Source organism: Odocoileus virginianus, chromosome 28, assembly GCF_023699985.2.
Source record: "Odocoileus virginianus isolate 20LAN1187 ecotype Illinois chromosome 28, Ovbor_1.2, whole genome shotgun sequence".
Lineage (NCBI taxonomy): Eukaryota > Metazoa > Chordata > Mammalia > Artiodactyla > Cervidae > Odocoileus > Odocoileus virginianus.
In genome coordinates this window covers 1,442,824-1,458,490 of record NC_069701.1, presented here as the reverse complement: position 1 = coordinate 1,458,490, position 15,667 = coordinate 1,442,824, and the positions used below count along the sequence as shown (strand labels likewise).

General features: G+C 44.6%; 1 protein-coding gene across 2 annotated transcripts in view; it reads left to right on the top strand.

The window, feature by feature from the left end:
* Positions 1-15,667, top strand: part of FAT3 (FAT atypical cadherin 3) — a 767,497-nt gene that overhangs the window by 724,438 nt on the left and 27,392 nt on the right. For both annotated transcript variants that reach the window (XM_070457139.1, XM_070457138.1), the window contains exons 20-21: positions 4,038-4,172; positions 5,975-6,132. In XM_070457139.1, coding sequence (XP_070313240.1) covers positions 4,038-4,172; positions 5,975-6,132 — 293 coding nt within the window. The remainder of the gene's footprint in view (positions 1-4,037; positions 4,173-5,974; positions 6,133-15,667) is intronic.

Sequence of the window (15,667 nt, the reverse complement as noted above, 5' to 3'; positions counted from 1 at the left end):
TCCCCAGGACCCAGACCTAGAGACACAGGTTCAGTCCCTGGATTGGGAAGATCTGACGTCCATGTGAGGCCAAAGGACACGTGGCATTGTTCAGGGTTGGTGTACAAAGGTCAAATTTCAGAAGGGATCTAACTTCTCATCATAGCTGATAGAGAGGAAAGAAATACAGTATTGTATGTGGGGAGTATTTGGTTTTGGGAAAGCTGTTTCTCAGTAATCAGAACTCTTTCTCTGCTTGAAAGAGACTACACTTTGTACACACGCTCACATCTGTCCCCAGCTAACCTGCAGACTCTAATCTGCCTGCATACCTCCTTGAGCCACAAGAGAGCAGACTGCAAGCAGAGCGAACTGACAGCACCAGCTGGGGAGCTAGTGTTTATGGCTCTTGCAGCCCGGGCTGGGAGGCAGGGAGGAGGCCCCTGGGATTGTTAAAGCATCAGGAAGCTGACCCCTCACCAGAACTGTCCCTTCCACCTTAAGTAGCCTATTAAAAAGGAAGAGAAGGAGCACTGACCTGTCAAAGCCAATGGCCTCTGGAATGGATAGAAATGTGTATCATTGTATGTCTAGTATTTACATTTATATTCAATCTTAGAATGCACTGATTATAACATGTTAATATAGTTTCTATCTGTCCACCAGCTGGAGTCTTTATAAGGGGAACTGGATCTAACATAATTCATTCATTTGATGGATTTAATTATCTAGGTTCTATTGTTATGACATGGGCTTCCCAGGTGGTTCAGCGGTAAAGAATCTGCCTACCAGTGCAGAAGAAGCAGGAGACACGGATTTAATCCCTGCATTGGGAAGATCCCCTGGAAATGGAAATGGCTACCCACTCCAGTATTCTTGCCTGGGAAATCCTATACGCAGAGGAGACTGGCGGGCTATAGTCCATGAGGTCACAAAGAATCCGACCCTACTGAGCAACTGAGCACACACGCACACACACATGGTTATAATATAAGGAAAGAAGAAGAAGAAAAGAACTGTGAGTTTGAACTCCAGTTGCTGGTCTAAGAGACTCTGCTATAACCCAGTATAAGTGATACGGTGGATAAAGTGAGAAGCCCAGTGCTAATTTAGCAGAGCAGGACTTGTGGCAAAAGAAAAGGTCAAAATATGTGAATAAAAGGGAGAAGTATTCAAATCCTGTGTTTATTCTGAAACATAGTGTTTAGCCTTTATTATATGTACTTACAGCCTTTTTCTAATGTTACCATAACTCCTGACAGAAGAAAATAGCTTTGCTCTCATGGGTCTGGAAATTATCTAGTCCTCTTTTCCTCCTTTGAAACAGAGGTCTTTAAACTGCATTTTTGATAATGCAAGTTTTCTAAGCAGTGAAGCCATTGAATTAGTGTAGAAAAGACTATGAATGTAGTATATGTTGCTATGTCTCAGAAACAGACTTTTATAGGAAGGACATCTTTTCGCTGGCTAAAATAGGACACAGGGAAAGACATGTCTATGGAATAGAAAGGAACAGATTTCTTAAATACATCAATTATTGTTTCTATGTCTAATTGGAAGTTAATGTTCAATAACTTTAGAGTTAGATCTATTTGATGGATTGCATTTTGTGGTTCATTTATGTGCATAACCGCCTCCGTGTTGCTGACATCAGCACTGGGCTTGGTTGGCATTTTTGAGCTTATGCTAACTAGCCCTCAAGGGGGAGCTACCTGGAGGTGTGCAGGCCTCAGAAATGGAAGTGAAGCCACTCATGGAGAAAGCACAGAGTGGGCCGGGAGAGTTGTGAATGTGCCATGAGTAAACACACTTGGCATTAAACCACTAACTACTTGATTAAAGAACTTCCTGGGTGGCACTAGTAAAAATCCTGCTTGCCAATGCAGGAGACATAAGAGACATGGGTTCAATCTCTGGGTCAGGAAGATCCCCTGGAGGAGGGCATGGCAGCCCACTCCAGTATTCTTGCCTGGAGAATCCCATGGACAGAGGAGCCTGGTGGATTACAGTCCATGGGGTCGCAAATAGTCGGACACATCTGAAGCAACTTAGCACACATGCACGCATGGTTGATTCATTCCCAAGAAGCACAGACCCTTGCTACTCAAAAGATCTCATCCTTCAAACCTGAGTTTAAAATGCTTTCTTCCTTTGCAAAGACTTTGGACATTCTCCCAGGAAGCACAATTGTTCCTTCTCTAGGGCTTCCCTTGTACTCACAAATCCCTAGCAAAGCAGTTACCTTACTGTATTCTAACCATGTGTTTGTGTGTTGTTTCCTAGGGGAGGAAGAGAGGGGATAATTTTTGTTTTCATCTTTATATGCCCAGGACTATCGCCTCACTGGCCTGAAAATTTTTTTCTTATTGGATGAATGCATCAAAAATTCCAAAACTGCTTATCAAAAGCACCTTGAAACAGATCATAAGGTGGTTGAACACCTGTCTTAAATTCCATAAATATTGATAAAAACGCGGCAGGAATAAAGATTTTTTTGGAACGAACAGAGGAAGATATATTTCAGGGCACTTAGGTCTTTCAGAACCATTTGTGAAGATCACTTCAAATTTTCAGTTAAAAATCCCTTCATCTTCTAAGACTTTGTAAGCTGGATCCTTGCCAGGAGTATCTTTTATGACTGAGCTCTCAACTGGTAGAAAACTGGATTTATGAATTCTGAGTCTGCTGGTGCTTCTTACATCACTCCCCTCCAGGATTAAAGTTCCTAAAATGTTTATCTGTTATTGACGTTAAGTGCCACTTTCTCCTGGACAAAGAAATGACTGTATAATGGAACAATATGCTTAATGAGGAAGAAAGAGCTGGGCTAGAAAGGAAGATAATAATGGACCAGATCTTGCTGAGGAAAGATGCTGCTAAGATCCAGTGTGTTCTTGGTCCACAGAGAAGAGGGGCTTCTTTAGGTCACTGCCTAACCCAGCTGTAGGTTGCTTTCAATTTGGGTCTTCTTTTCTACAGTCTTTTACCATTTAAACTCTCACCTAATTACATTTGAAATACCCAAAACCTTTGGGAAGTGCATATCCTTCAGGGAACCCGTGTTTGCCATTCTCACAGTTCTGAAAATCTCCCTTGGGTCCTGAATTCTACTTTAATCAGCTAATCTGCTTTCCAGAATTTCCTTTCTGAGGAATTAACCTTTCATCTCACTGTGCTATGAACATTGAACAGGTGAAAAGGAAGCCTTCCTTTGCCAAGGATAATTCTACCATGTTTGATAGCCAATGGGGCACATTTACAGCCAGTCAATACAATAGCAGGGAGCAGAAGGGATTCAGAATCAATGAGAGTTGTGCTTGCATGATTTAGAATGAGTCACTTTTCTTTATAAAGGTCTTTTTTCCCTCCCTCTGAAAGCAACAGCTAACATCTCCTGGAGTTGTAGAAGAAATCTAAACAGAAGTGATGCTTTCAAGCGGTCCCCAATATGCACAAGCCCCAGGACTTCCCTAGGGGCTCAGTGGTATAGAATTCATCTGCCAACACAGAAGTTGTGGGTTCAATCCAAGGGTCTGGAAGATCCCCTGGAGTAGGAAATGGCAACCCACTCCAGTATTCTTGCCTGAAAAATCCCACGGACAGAGGAGCCTGGTGGGCTACAGTCAATGTGGTGGCAAAAGCATGAGCCCCAACTTAGCAACCAAAAAACAACAACAACATGCAGGAGCCCAAGCCAGTAAAGACTATAAAGCCCCAGACAGTAAAGGGCCTGTGTCGTATGATCTTTCTTCAGCTGAAGTTGCAACCAGTGACTTCACAACTTTAGTATATTTGATTTAGCCTAAAAAGAGGAGCTCCACTGACTCTTTGCCCTCGTCCTGCCTCAGTCTGGCAGTGAGCTTTGGGAGATGCAGAGACCCCAATGCGTGCCTGCACCATGTGAAGCCCACTCAGGCCTTCCTGCTTCTGGGCAGCACTTTGTCTCTCAGCTCAGAGCCTGTCGAGCCCAGTTCTCAAACCATCCTGTGCTTCCTGGACTTTACGGAGTGTAGAGTGATTGCCTTCCTACTGATCATGTGTGTTCCCCTCTGCCACAGGAGGACTGTGTCCAGGGGCCAACGATCCTTGCGTGGAGAAGCCGTGTCCAGGGGACATGCAGTGTGTTGGTTACGAAGCCAGCAGGAGACCGTTCCTCTGCCAGTGTCCACCAGGAAAGCTCGGAGAGTGCTCAGGTGCAGCGTGCGGTGGGATGATGAGGGTCTAAATTCATATCCTGGAACCCCTTGCCCTTGAGTAAATTACACCGCCCTAGCCCTTCCGGAAGACTTTCTGTCTGCATGTGACATTTTCCTTCAGAATGAACCCCAGCCAGCATCCCCCTCAAATGCTTGGAATTTGTTACAGCTACAGCCTGTGCTCAGGAAGCATGCAGTGCCTGTGGGTTCCTTACACAATGGGAGACCGCGGCCTGTGTTTCAGCTGTGTCTGTGGATGCTGAGAGTGTGAAATTACAGAAAATAGAAGGCTGTTGGTTAGGCAGAGGAGCTGGAGTATCTGTGGCATGGCCTTTCATGTTCTGAGCCTATACGTCTCAAAACAAAGTGAAGCTGAGCCAGTTCAGTTGACCTTTGTAGGGTAAGCCCAGCCTAGACCAGGTAAGACTGCCCACTGCAAATGCATGTTCCTGAAAGGTGAGGTGATCACCTCTGTGTCTTAAAGAAAAAAAAAAATATCAGTATTTGTGTTATTCCAATCCAGATGATCCTCCATTTCTGATCATCACTCAATTTCAATACTTCTCTTGATTCATATATGTTCTACCATTTCTTTCCTCTAAAGAGAGTCGCGTTCACTTTTGTTACCGATAGAACCCTTTTTGTAGAGGATGTATTTCAGATATAAGCACGCTGATATCAGTTTTAGAATCCAAGAAATATTTATTGAGTGATGGTTATAATAGCAATTACAGTGGGAATAAAAAATTATTATATCTAGTATGTGCAAGGCACTTGCGAAGCACTGGGTTCTAGAAACTCAGGCTTTGCAAAGACAAGCACTATTCTTAACAATGGAAGCCAAAGCAGTTTCAGAGTTGACTTCAAGAACAGAGCTGTCCCTGAATCCACATACTTGCCTTTGAAGTCTTCTAAGGCTCTAAGACACTTATGCTGCCCCACCCCCAACACGCCTGCTGTATGCACCGCAGATGGGTCTGCAGGGTAGCAGTAGGGCACTTTTCCTAACTTCAGGTGTCCCTTCGTGCCCATCTCCCTTCTCCTTTCTGTATGCAAAATTCTTCATTGTTCATGATTATCATCCATTTTGGTGTATTTCCACACTTTCACCCCAGTGAGACAGCTTTTCAGCCATTACTTTGCTTCTTAAAACATAAAGTGGAAGGCAGTAAAAAAAAAAAAGAGAGAGAGAGAGAGAACGAACTCAGAATTGGGTGATATGGGTAGCTACTAAACATTTTAGGCAGACGAGCCTGAAATTCATGGTCAGTGTGGAGTTGTGACTGTATAAAACTTGAACTTCTTTTGCATCACTGCCTTTATCAACACTTGTGCAAAAGACTTAAGTTCGCTGTTCATTATCAGGATACTTGGGGAATGTGGATATTCTTTGAAAATGGTTTCTCTTTCCCTTACTTCATGGAAGTGAAAGTTTTCAAGTGTCTAAGTGGTGTGGGTGGGCATGAAGGAATATCTTTTAAAAATGCTGATTTTAGAAAGCAGGAATTGGGAATTTAGTGACTGTAGGAGAATCCAGGTTGGAGAACAGACCAAGCTGCCCTTAACGTGAGAGAGCTCAGATGTGGGGCCCCTGACTGGTTCAGTATTTTTTACTCTGAAATTGGAATGTGGCCTGAAACGGAGAACCAGTTTTTATCCACCACCGTTTGTCCTCAGTGCCCCGGCAGCACTCCACGGAGTTTGATCAGTTCGATTGGTAGTCGTTCAGTGATGTCACGGGTCCCTTCTGGTTTCTGGGTGTTCAAAGTATCTATGTCTCCTCGTCATGGTCTTTTCAGGGCACACTTCTCTCAGCTTTGCTGGAAACAGTTACATCAAATATCGGCTTTCTGAAAACAGCAAAGAAGAAGATTTTAAACTGGCCCTGCGTCTGCGGACCCTACAAAGCAACGGGATTATAATGTACACCAGAGCAAACCCCTGCATCATACTGAAGGTAATTAAAATGGGTTATCTTTGCCCGCAGTCGGTTCTCATGTTAGTATTTTGGCTCTTGGACTGGGGTCTGAAATTGTTTTGTCTTTTAAGTTCAGAAAGCAGAAGCTGACTTTCAGACCAAGGGAGCAGTAGCAAAACTGGGAAGCGTGCCAATGCCCCATTTCCTTTTGTACATTCAGCTTCAGAACTGCCTCTTTGGAGACTGGGGTACCTCTCTCTAGAGTGGGTTCAAGGGCCGGCCTCCTTTGGGCTGTAATCACTCAACAGTTCATTAGAGTGTTTCCTAATCAATTCCACGGCGGGGGTGGTCCTTTCAAAAGGCTGACTGTGTCCTCTTATACCACATGGGTCTATCCCCAGTGACCTCTGAAGGTCACTTCTACTCTTGCCCAGGAAGGACATTGGAGATCTGGGGTATAGAAGATTCCATATGCCCTCTTATGGCCCAAGGAGTCTAATTTTTAAATCATTCCTGGCCTCAGAAACTCTCCAAAGGCACTAGATTTCCTTTAGAGCAAGTCTGGCATTTGTATTCACATCAGAGCCTCTCATGCCTTCATAAAAACAACAGCAGCAATAATACTAACAGCTTTATATGCCTCATTTGGTTTGTGTTATGAAGTTAATATAATAAATGTGATTTATTTATGTATACATATACATATATATACATATATATATGTATATATATACATATTTATATATATATATACTCAGTCATGTGCAATTCTTTGCAACACCATGGCCTATATAGCCTGCCAGGCTCCTCTGTCCATGGGATTCTCCAGGCAACAGCGCTGGAGTGAGCTGCCACTTCCAGGGGATCGTCCCGATCCAGGGATTGAACCTGAGTCTGTTGCGTCTCCCGCATTGGCAGGCAGGTTCTTTACCACTAGTACACCTGGGATCCCATATGGAGACACAAGAGACCCAAGTTCGATCTCTGGGTCAGGAAGATGCCCTGGAGGAGGGCCTGGCAACCCACTCCAGTATTCTTTCCTGGGAAATCTCTGGACGGAGGAGCCTGGTGGGCTACAGACAATGGGGTCACACAGAGTCGGACACTAGAGGTTCAGAGAGGTTGAATTATTGACAAGGTTGTGCGGCTAAAGCGTGCCAAACCTGGCCCTGCCTCCAGTCTCGCTCACACCATGCTTTCTATTGCCACGCTGTCCCCAGCTTTCAGTGTGGTTACTACAACTCATTCTATCCAGAATCACATGTGGGCCTCTGTAGACAAGATTAAGCCTCCGGATGGGAGGGGAAGGGGACCTAGGAGGGACCGTGTTTAATGGAACACTGTTTTCCTCTGGACGTGCACTCAGAGGACCCACTCACCCACGGGGAAATGGCGGGCGGTTTCCTCCTTCCGCGGCTGTCACCCGGCTTACCGGGGCTCGTGGTGGGCCGTGTGAGCTCCTGAGCTCTGGCTGTTTGTTAGGTCACGTCCACGTTGATTAGATGACTCAGGCTTTAATCCTGGAGGGAGAAAAGCATGTAAAACAGTAGACGCGACGGCCCCTCCTGCCACATAGACTTCATATACCTGCTTCTGATACTGCCGGGCTCTATGCAGAGGGAGTGAGCCGCGAACTGGAGTTTAAGTTGGCCACTTCCGTAAGGAATCTCCCGCTACCCTGCCTCATTCATCTCAGAGAATAATTTCAGCCCCGTTAGGAAAACGATGTTTTCAAAAGAAAACAAGGGACTTCTCTGGTGGCCCAGTGGTCAGGCTTACAGGGTAGGGGCGCGGGTTCAGTCCTCAGTTGGGAACGAAGATCCTGCATGCCACAGGGCCAAAAAATAAAAATAAGAAAAATAAAGTATACCACTTAGAAAAGTTTTGGACAAATTTATTTTTTTAAAGAAACAGAGAAACACTCAGGATGCACAGTTTTAGAAAACAGTGAATTCAAATCAGATCTTCATGATGGAAGAAGATAAATTCAAAAACCTAAGTCCTGTCTTTTTAACCTCCTGGCTACTGAAGCAAGCTGCCTAGCATCCTTAGCTCACTTTCTTTTTTAAAAAATTGTATTTTTTTAAATTTCTTTATGCATTTTAATGGGAGGATAGTTACTTTACAATATTGCGATGGTTTCTGCCATACATCGACATGAGTCAGCCATAGGTATACATGTGTCCCCTCCCTCCTAAACGCCCTGAGAGGCAGGGTTGTATGATCACTGGGAAGGCACTGTGCTCATGCAAGAGGTCGCAGCTGCCAGGGGCCCTGCCTGGATGTCACTGACCTTCCCCCTCTTTCCTTCCAGCTTTCACAGGACTGGCAGCTGCTGAACATCCTTAGGAAGCAAATACTTTCTATTAGCAATTCTTTGAAATAGCGTTAAATTTGAGAGAGAACAAAAATATGGGATATGAATGGCTTGATCCTAAAATGGAGCTTGTCATTTGACACTTCACTGGCAAACGTCTAAAATGTGCAGAACCCTAGGGATGGGAAAGAAGAATAATTCAAACTTTTATGCGGCTCTAGCTCCTAAGGTATATTGTATTTCATGAAACAAGTGTGTTTCTGAGAGTTGTGTAAATTGAATCTCTATAAATGGAATTCTAATAAACCAGGGATGGTTGCTATTTGAAGGAACCCTTCCATTAATCCCTTTGTGATGTGAATAACCACCCCCACCCCAATCTGTCTGTTGGGTAAGTTTGCTTTTCATATGTTGGCTTTGCCCAAAGCAGGACACAGCTGTGTTAAACTACTGCAGATACTCCCCTGCAGTCACCAGGAATAGCCACTTAGGGGATTTGAATCTGTTTGCTTAACATTTTCAGCCTCATGCAAGATTTAATTTCATTGGCTTTAGGTTCAGTGTGTGCCTTGTACATTGGTTCAATGACTACACTGCAGTGCTTTGTTTAAATTGCACCTCTTGGTTGTTTATATTTTCCCAGCTAAAGCACATTCTCTAAAAAGTACTTAAGATGACCTGCAAGGTAGAGGGTACCCCTCAAAGACAGTTGACGAATTGCATGGAGACCTCAGGAAATGAACATTCTCATAGACAAAGAGGCGCTCATCCTTCTGTTTACGATTGATACTTGTCTCTTCCAGAAGAGATTCCAGGCTCACTGTAGAACCTCAAAAGTGATGAAATCAAAGCACCATTAAGATGAAAACAGGGATAGGTGGATTAGGGGAAGGGGATCAGGAGGGACAGACTTCCAGTTATAAATAAGCCATGAGGATGTAATGTACTGCATAGGGAGTATGGTCAGTAATACTGTAATAACTTTGTACAGTGACAGATAGTAGCTAGACTCAACACTGATTATCATTTTGTAATGTATAAAAATATTGATTCACTATGTGGCACACCTGAAAATAATATAATAAGTTAATTGTACTTGTACTTTTAAAAAGATAAAAAATGAAAGGCTAAGACTCAACTAGTAAAATAGGGATGGACAGAACATTGAAAAATCTAGACCAGGGATTTGTTGAACACAGACCATAGCTCTGAATTTCCTGGAAGCCAAAGTCATGATGAAAGTGGTGGGATAGGTTCCGTGGCTCTCCTCAAACATGTAAAAGAAACATGTTGGATCACTAGGAGAGATTCCCGAGACACAAGTAATATTTTTCCCTATGTTAGTCTTTCAGGTCCAATATTATAGCAAAAGTGCAAGAAGTACTTGCTCGTTAGTGTGTGTGCTAAGTCGCTTCCTTCGTGTCCAACTCTGCGACCTGTGGACTGTAGCCCGCCGGGCTCCTCTGTCCATGGGATTCTCCAGGCAAGAATACTGGAGTGGGTTGCCATCTCCTTCTCCAAAGGACCTTCCTAACCCAGGGGTCTAACCCAAGTCTCTTTAAGTCTCCTGCATTGGCAGGCAGGTTGTTTAGCACTAGCATCACTGGGGAAGCCCAGTTTAACTGCTCTTCACTCAGTCATGTCTGATTCTTTGCGACCCTGTGGACTGTAGCCCACCAGTCTCCTCTGTCCATGGGATTCTCCAGGCAAGAATACTGGAGTGGCTGCCATTTCCTCCCCCAGGGCATCTTCCCTGCCCAGGATTGAACCTGGATCTCCTGCACTGCAGGAAGATTCTTCACCATCTGAGCCACCAGTGAAGCCCAGATGACTGCCTTACCATGCTGTGCTAGTCCTGGTGTACAATGTGAATCATGTATGCACGCCTGTAGCCTCACTCTTGAGCCTCCCTCCCGTCCCCCATCCCTCTAGGTCATCACCGGGCACCAGGCCAAGCTCCGTGTGCTTTACGGCAGCTTCCGTGTATTTTCATTCCCACTCTCTCTCGCACAAGTGTGAGTGCCTCCTTTTCACCGCTAAGAAAACTGAGGTTCAGAGAGCATCAGTGACTTGCCTAAACCAATCAATAGTGGACCTGGCCTCTGGCAGTGGCAGGCTAGTCAGGAGTACCACACTGTTTATCAAAAGAAGCGATTCAGAGGGCTGAGATTTAGTCATTGTGTGTTCATTAAAACTATATTTTTTGAGCATCTACTGTATGTTGTTGTTGTTCAGTCACTAAGTGATGTCCAATTTTTTGCAACTCCATGGACTGTAGCACGCCAGGCTTCCCTGTCCTTCACTGCCTCCTGGCGTTTGCTCAGATTCATGTCCATTGAGTCAGTGATGCCATCGAACCATCTGATCCTCTGTCGCCCTCTTCTTCTTTTGTCTTCAGTCCTTCCCAGCACCAAGGTCTTTTCCATTGAGTCGGCTGTTTGCATCAGGTGGCCAAAGATTGGAGCTTCAGCTTCATCATTAGTCCTTCAATGAATATTCAGGGTTGATATCCTTTAGGATTGACTGGTGTCATCTCCGTGCAGTCCAAGGGACTTTCAAGAATCTTCTCAGACAAAACAATTTGAAAGCATCAATTCATCGGCACTCAACCTTCTTTATGGTCCAACTCCCACATCTACACATGACTACTGGAAAAACCATAGCTTTGACAATAGGGATGTTTGTCAGCAAAGTGATGTCTCTGCCTTTTAATGCTCTGTCTAGGTTTTATAGCTTTTCTTCCAGAGAGCAAGCGTCTTTTAAGTTCATGGCTGTAGTCACTGTTCACAGTGATTTTGGAGCCTTGGAGCCCAAGAAAATAAAATCTGTCCCTGTTTCCACTTTTTCCACTTCTATTTGCCATGAAGTGATGGGACCAGATACCATGATCTTAGTTTTTTGAATGTTGAGTTTTAAGCCAACTTTTTCACTCTCCTCTTTCACCCTCATCAAGAGGCTCTTTAGTTCCTCTTCTCTTTCCGCCACTAAAGTAGTATCACCTGCGTATCTGAGGTTGTTGATATTTCTCCCAGCAACCTTGATTCCAGCTTGAGCTTCATCCAGCCTGGCATTTCGCATGACGTACTCTGCGTATAATAGGGTGACGATTTTGAACCAGTCTGTTGTTCCGTATAAGGTTCTAACAGTTGCTTTTTGACCTGCATACAAGCTTCTCAGGAGGCAGGTAAGTTGGTCTGGTATTTCCATCTCTTTAAGACTTTCTCACAGTTTGTTGGAATCCACATAGTCAAAGGCTTTTGCATAGTCAATGAAGCAGATGTTTTTCTGGAACTCCCTTGCTTTCTTTGTGATCCAACGAATGTTGACAGTTTGATCCTTGGTTCCTCTCCTTTTTCTAAACCCAGCTTGTACATCTGGAAATTCTCAGTTCACGTAGCTTGAAGGATTTTGAGCATAACCAACTAGCATGCAAAGTGAGTGCAATTGTTCAGTACTTTGAACATTCTTTGGAACTGCCCTTCTTTGGGATTGGAATGAAAACTGACATTTTCCAGTCCTCTGGGCACTGCTGAGTTTCCCAAATTTGCTGGCATATTGAGTATAGCACTTAAACAGCATCATCTTTTATGATTTGAAATAGCTTAGCTGGAATTCTGTCACCTCCACTGGCTTTGTTCGTAGTGTGATGCTTCCTAAGGCCCACCTGACCGCATTCCAGGATGTCTGGCTGTAGGTGAGTGATCACACCATCGTGGTTATCCATGTCATTAAGACCTTTTTGTACAGTTCTGTGTATTCTTGCCACCTCTTCATAATCTCTTCTCCCTCTACTAGGTCCTTACCTTTATTGTGTCCATCCTACTGTATGCCAGATAGCTATTAATGGCCGTCTTAAAAGATAGGTTTTCGAAACCTTCCCTTTCAAAGAGTATTTGTAACCTTCTTACAAGTTTATGATGATGTGCATGTGCCAGAGCCACACGCCAACAGTCTGAAGCAGTCAGACTTTGCACTATAATTCATACTTTCTTACTCAAAATTCTGCTTTCTTACAAGGTGAATTACAGCTCTGATAATTTGTTTCCCTAACCCCAAGTCACTGAAGATCCAGGTTAAAGCATGTCGTTGATTTCAGACAACCCTGAATACCTGCACCTTTTGTGACATTATGCTTCAATTGAACACATTGCCTACCTATCTCCACTTCTCCACCCCAACAGACACACTCCATTTCAGATCCTTGCTGCAGACTTTTCTTACAGTTTCACGTACACTTCAGTTTCTATTAAACTAGCTTGCCCTCTGTTTTGAAGAAGCTTTGTCCTCTAAAAAGAGAGATTCTTTAAAACTGGATAAACCCCATTCTGAAGATAGGAAAATTATGACCAGAGTGTAATTTTCCAAGGTTGAGAGGACTCAGATATGAAAGCATTCTCTCCTCCCTCTGGCATAATATACTTGTAAAATAGCCAGATATTGACTTTTCAAGGTAGCTTTTGGTATCGGCATTCTAGTTCGTCATCTAGAAAAGGCTTATAATTCCAAACTCCTAGAATTTAGAAGGTATGAGTCACTTTTGTTTTCAAAAGCTGCGGGTCATGTGGTTGTCTTTCTATTCACTCAGCTGTGTTGTTGCTGTTATTTTTTTCAACAGGTAAAACAAAACAGAAAGCTTAACCATACACTGTAATACCATGGGATAATCTTAGTGATAGAACATCTGTGTATGTGACTGCATCAGAGCCACATCAGTTCTCCTGGATAAATTTATAACTTGATTATTATCCCAAGAGATGGGGGTTAGGGTTAGGGAGGGGAATGGACCAAGGAATATGTTCATTAAATGCATCCTTTTACAAAACCTCACCCCAAGATTTTCCTTGATAGACTGGGGACCCCTACAGACTGTACAGCCACTGAACACTACAGCAGATGGACTGTGCCAGAGGCAGGTAGTCCCCAAAGTCACATTTGATCGTTTTATTACTGACACTGAAATAAAAATATGGCTATTATCCAGAAGTTGTCACTGAGCAAGTATTCTGGCATGATTTACAGTATTCATTCAGTACATTTTGTTGAACAACAACAAAAAAAATGACAAAAACAACGGCATAGATTACACATGAATGATCTCTGAAAATAAAAATTTGTTTCCAGTCTTTGTGCCTGCATGCATTTGTATTACTGAGCACAGGATGTATGTACTATGCACAAGGTGGCTGACAATTCTGTAGTAGACTCCTTCTCCTTGTAAAATAAGCCACGGCAGTTCTCTTTGCTTTCTCTATAGGGGTCTTAAACCCGGAGCTCCCCTGGTGGCTCACAGTAGAGAATCTGCCTACAATGCGGGAGACCTGGGTTTAATCCCTGGGTCGGGAAGATCCCCGGTGAGGGGAATGGCAATCCACTCCAGTATTCTGGCCTGGAGAATCCCATGGACAGAGGAGCCTGGCGGGCTACAGTGCAGGGGGTCACACAGAGTCAGACACGACTGGGAGGCCAACCCTCTCACTTTTCAAACCCAGACGCCAGCCAGTTCTCCCTAGGGAACCTGGGTGATACATGACAAAGCTGGAATTTGATTTCTCATTCTTCAATTCACAAGGCTCTGCCTGATTCACAGAGCCTCCTGCCTTTCATATACACGTATTTATGTGGCATAAACTTTATATGTAGGAAAAGAGGGTGCCAGTGAATTCATGGAGTCTCAGTGGCAGAAGTGAGAGTCCCTAGGAATTAGTTGTCTGCAAAAACTGCTGAGGCATAGAAAAGAGTCCCGTTTGTGAGGGTGAGTGGTGGTGTGCCTGTCCCTAATAGGTCTGTCAGGAGCCAAACGCATCTTGGAAAGATGGACTCAGTTTATTTCTGTGATGCTGGTACCTCCCTGGCCCCAGTGCCCTGAGCACCCCCGTGCCTTCCCCTTCCGTCCATTTCCCCCCCTCTCTACAAGCTCCTACTCTCTACCCAGGCCCTGGCACCGGACTGCACGTGGCGGCAGACCCTAGGTGAAGGCTGGCTGCCCTGGCATGGCTCAGCAGCTGCCTCTGAGGGTTCACAGGGGCCAGGGCCCTGGCTTCTGTGTCATGCTTTGTGGCCGTGAATCCCTTCATGGCCCAGCACTGACTTGTTGACGAGACAGTGCTCTGGCCTTCATTCCCTGGATCTTCACACCATCTCACATCGCTGAGAAATGCACATGAGGGTGGGCGGCAGAGGAAAGGCCAGCCTGTCTCCTTCGCAGCAGCTGATCCTGGCTCTCCCGCTGGTAGCACATGTCCCTGAGTTTGCTGTCCTTTGGGAGTTAGCCTGCTCGGGGCAGGGGAGACCTGGGTGCCTTCCCTCACCAGGGCAACAGAAACAGCAGGCTGCTCTCTGTAGCTGACCCCAGACCAGGGGCTGGGAGTAACCACAAGGTGTACACAGCCAGATCCTTCTGGAGCTCCCGCGGTCATGAAATACACATCCGTTCTTTTTGTCTTAAGTTTTTTATTTTGTATTGGGATATAGCTGATTAACAATGTTGTTACAGTTTCAGGTAAACAGCGAAGAGACTCAGCCATCCAGTCTCCCCCAAGCCCCCCTCCCATCCAGGCTGCCACATAACACAGCAAAGCTCCCTGTGCTGTAGGAGGCCCTTGCTGGTTCTCCATTTTTAATGTAGCAGTGACTACATGCGTTCCTAGCAACTGGCTAAGCCCTGAGTAGATGCTCTTAACCTAAATGATGAACAGCAACCCTGAAGAACTGCTGTAAGCCTGTTGTAAGCAGATGGCTAGCATTTAATAAGAGAGTTTTTAAATCTTACACATGCATGAAGCTGGGAAGTAAGAAATCCACGTGGCCTCCTTCTCCCACCTACAGCACAGTCACAGACTTTCTTGGGGGCATATACATGTATTTCTGGGCTTAGTTGGTTCATGGCCATGTCCCCGCTTAAACAGAAGCCCCAGGAGGCCAGCAGCGACAACTCTGTTCAGCAGCCCTCACAGGCCCTGCCACACTGCTCGGCACACAGTAGATGTTCAATGCATATTTGTAAATGAATATTAATAAGTTTACAGAACTCACTCTGTGCTGGTAGTAGTTTCGAAGGGCACACAGAATAAAGGACCCCCCTAAACAGAAAACTGTGGTGAATTTTTAAAGGATGAAGATGGAAACAGTAGGAACATTCTTAAATATTAGTGTGGATTTCTGAGCCTGCACTCCTATTGCTAATTACAAGACAATTTGTGAAATCTCAGGTATGCATCTGCATGGCATATAATGAGGAGAAAGGGTGATTATTAAAAA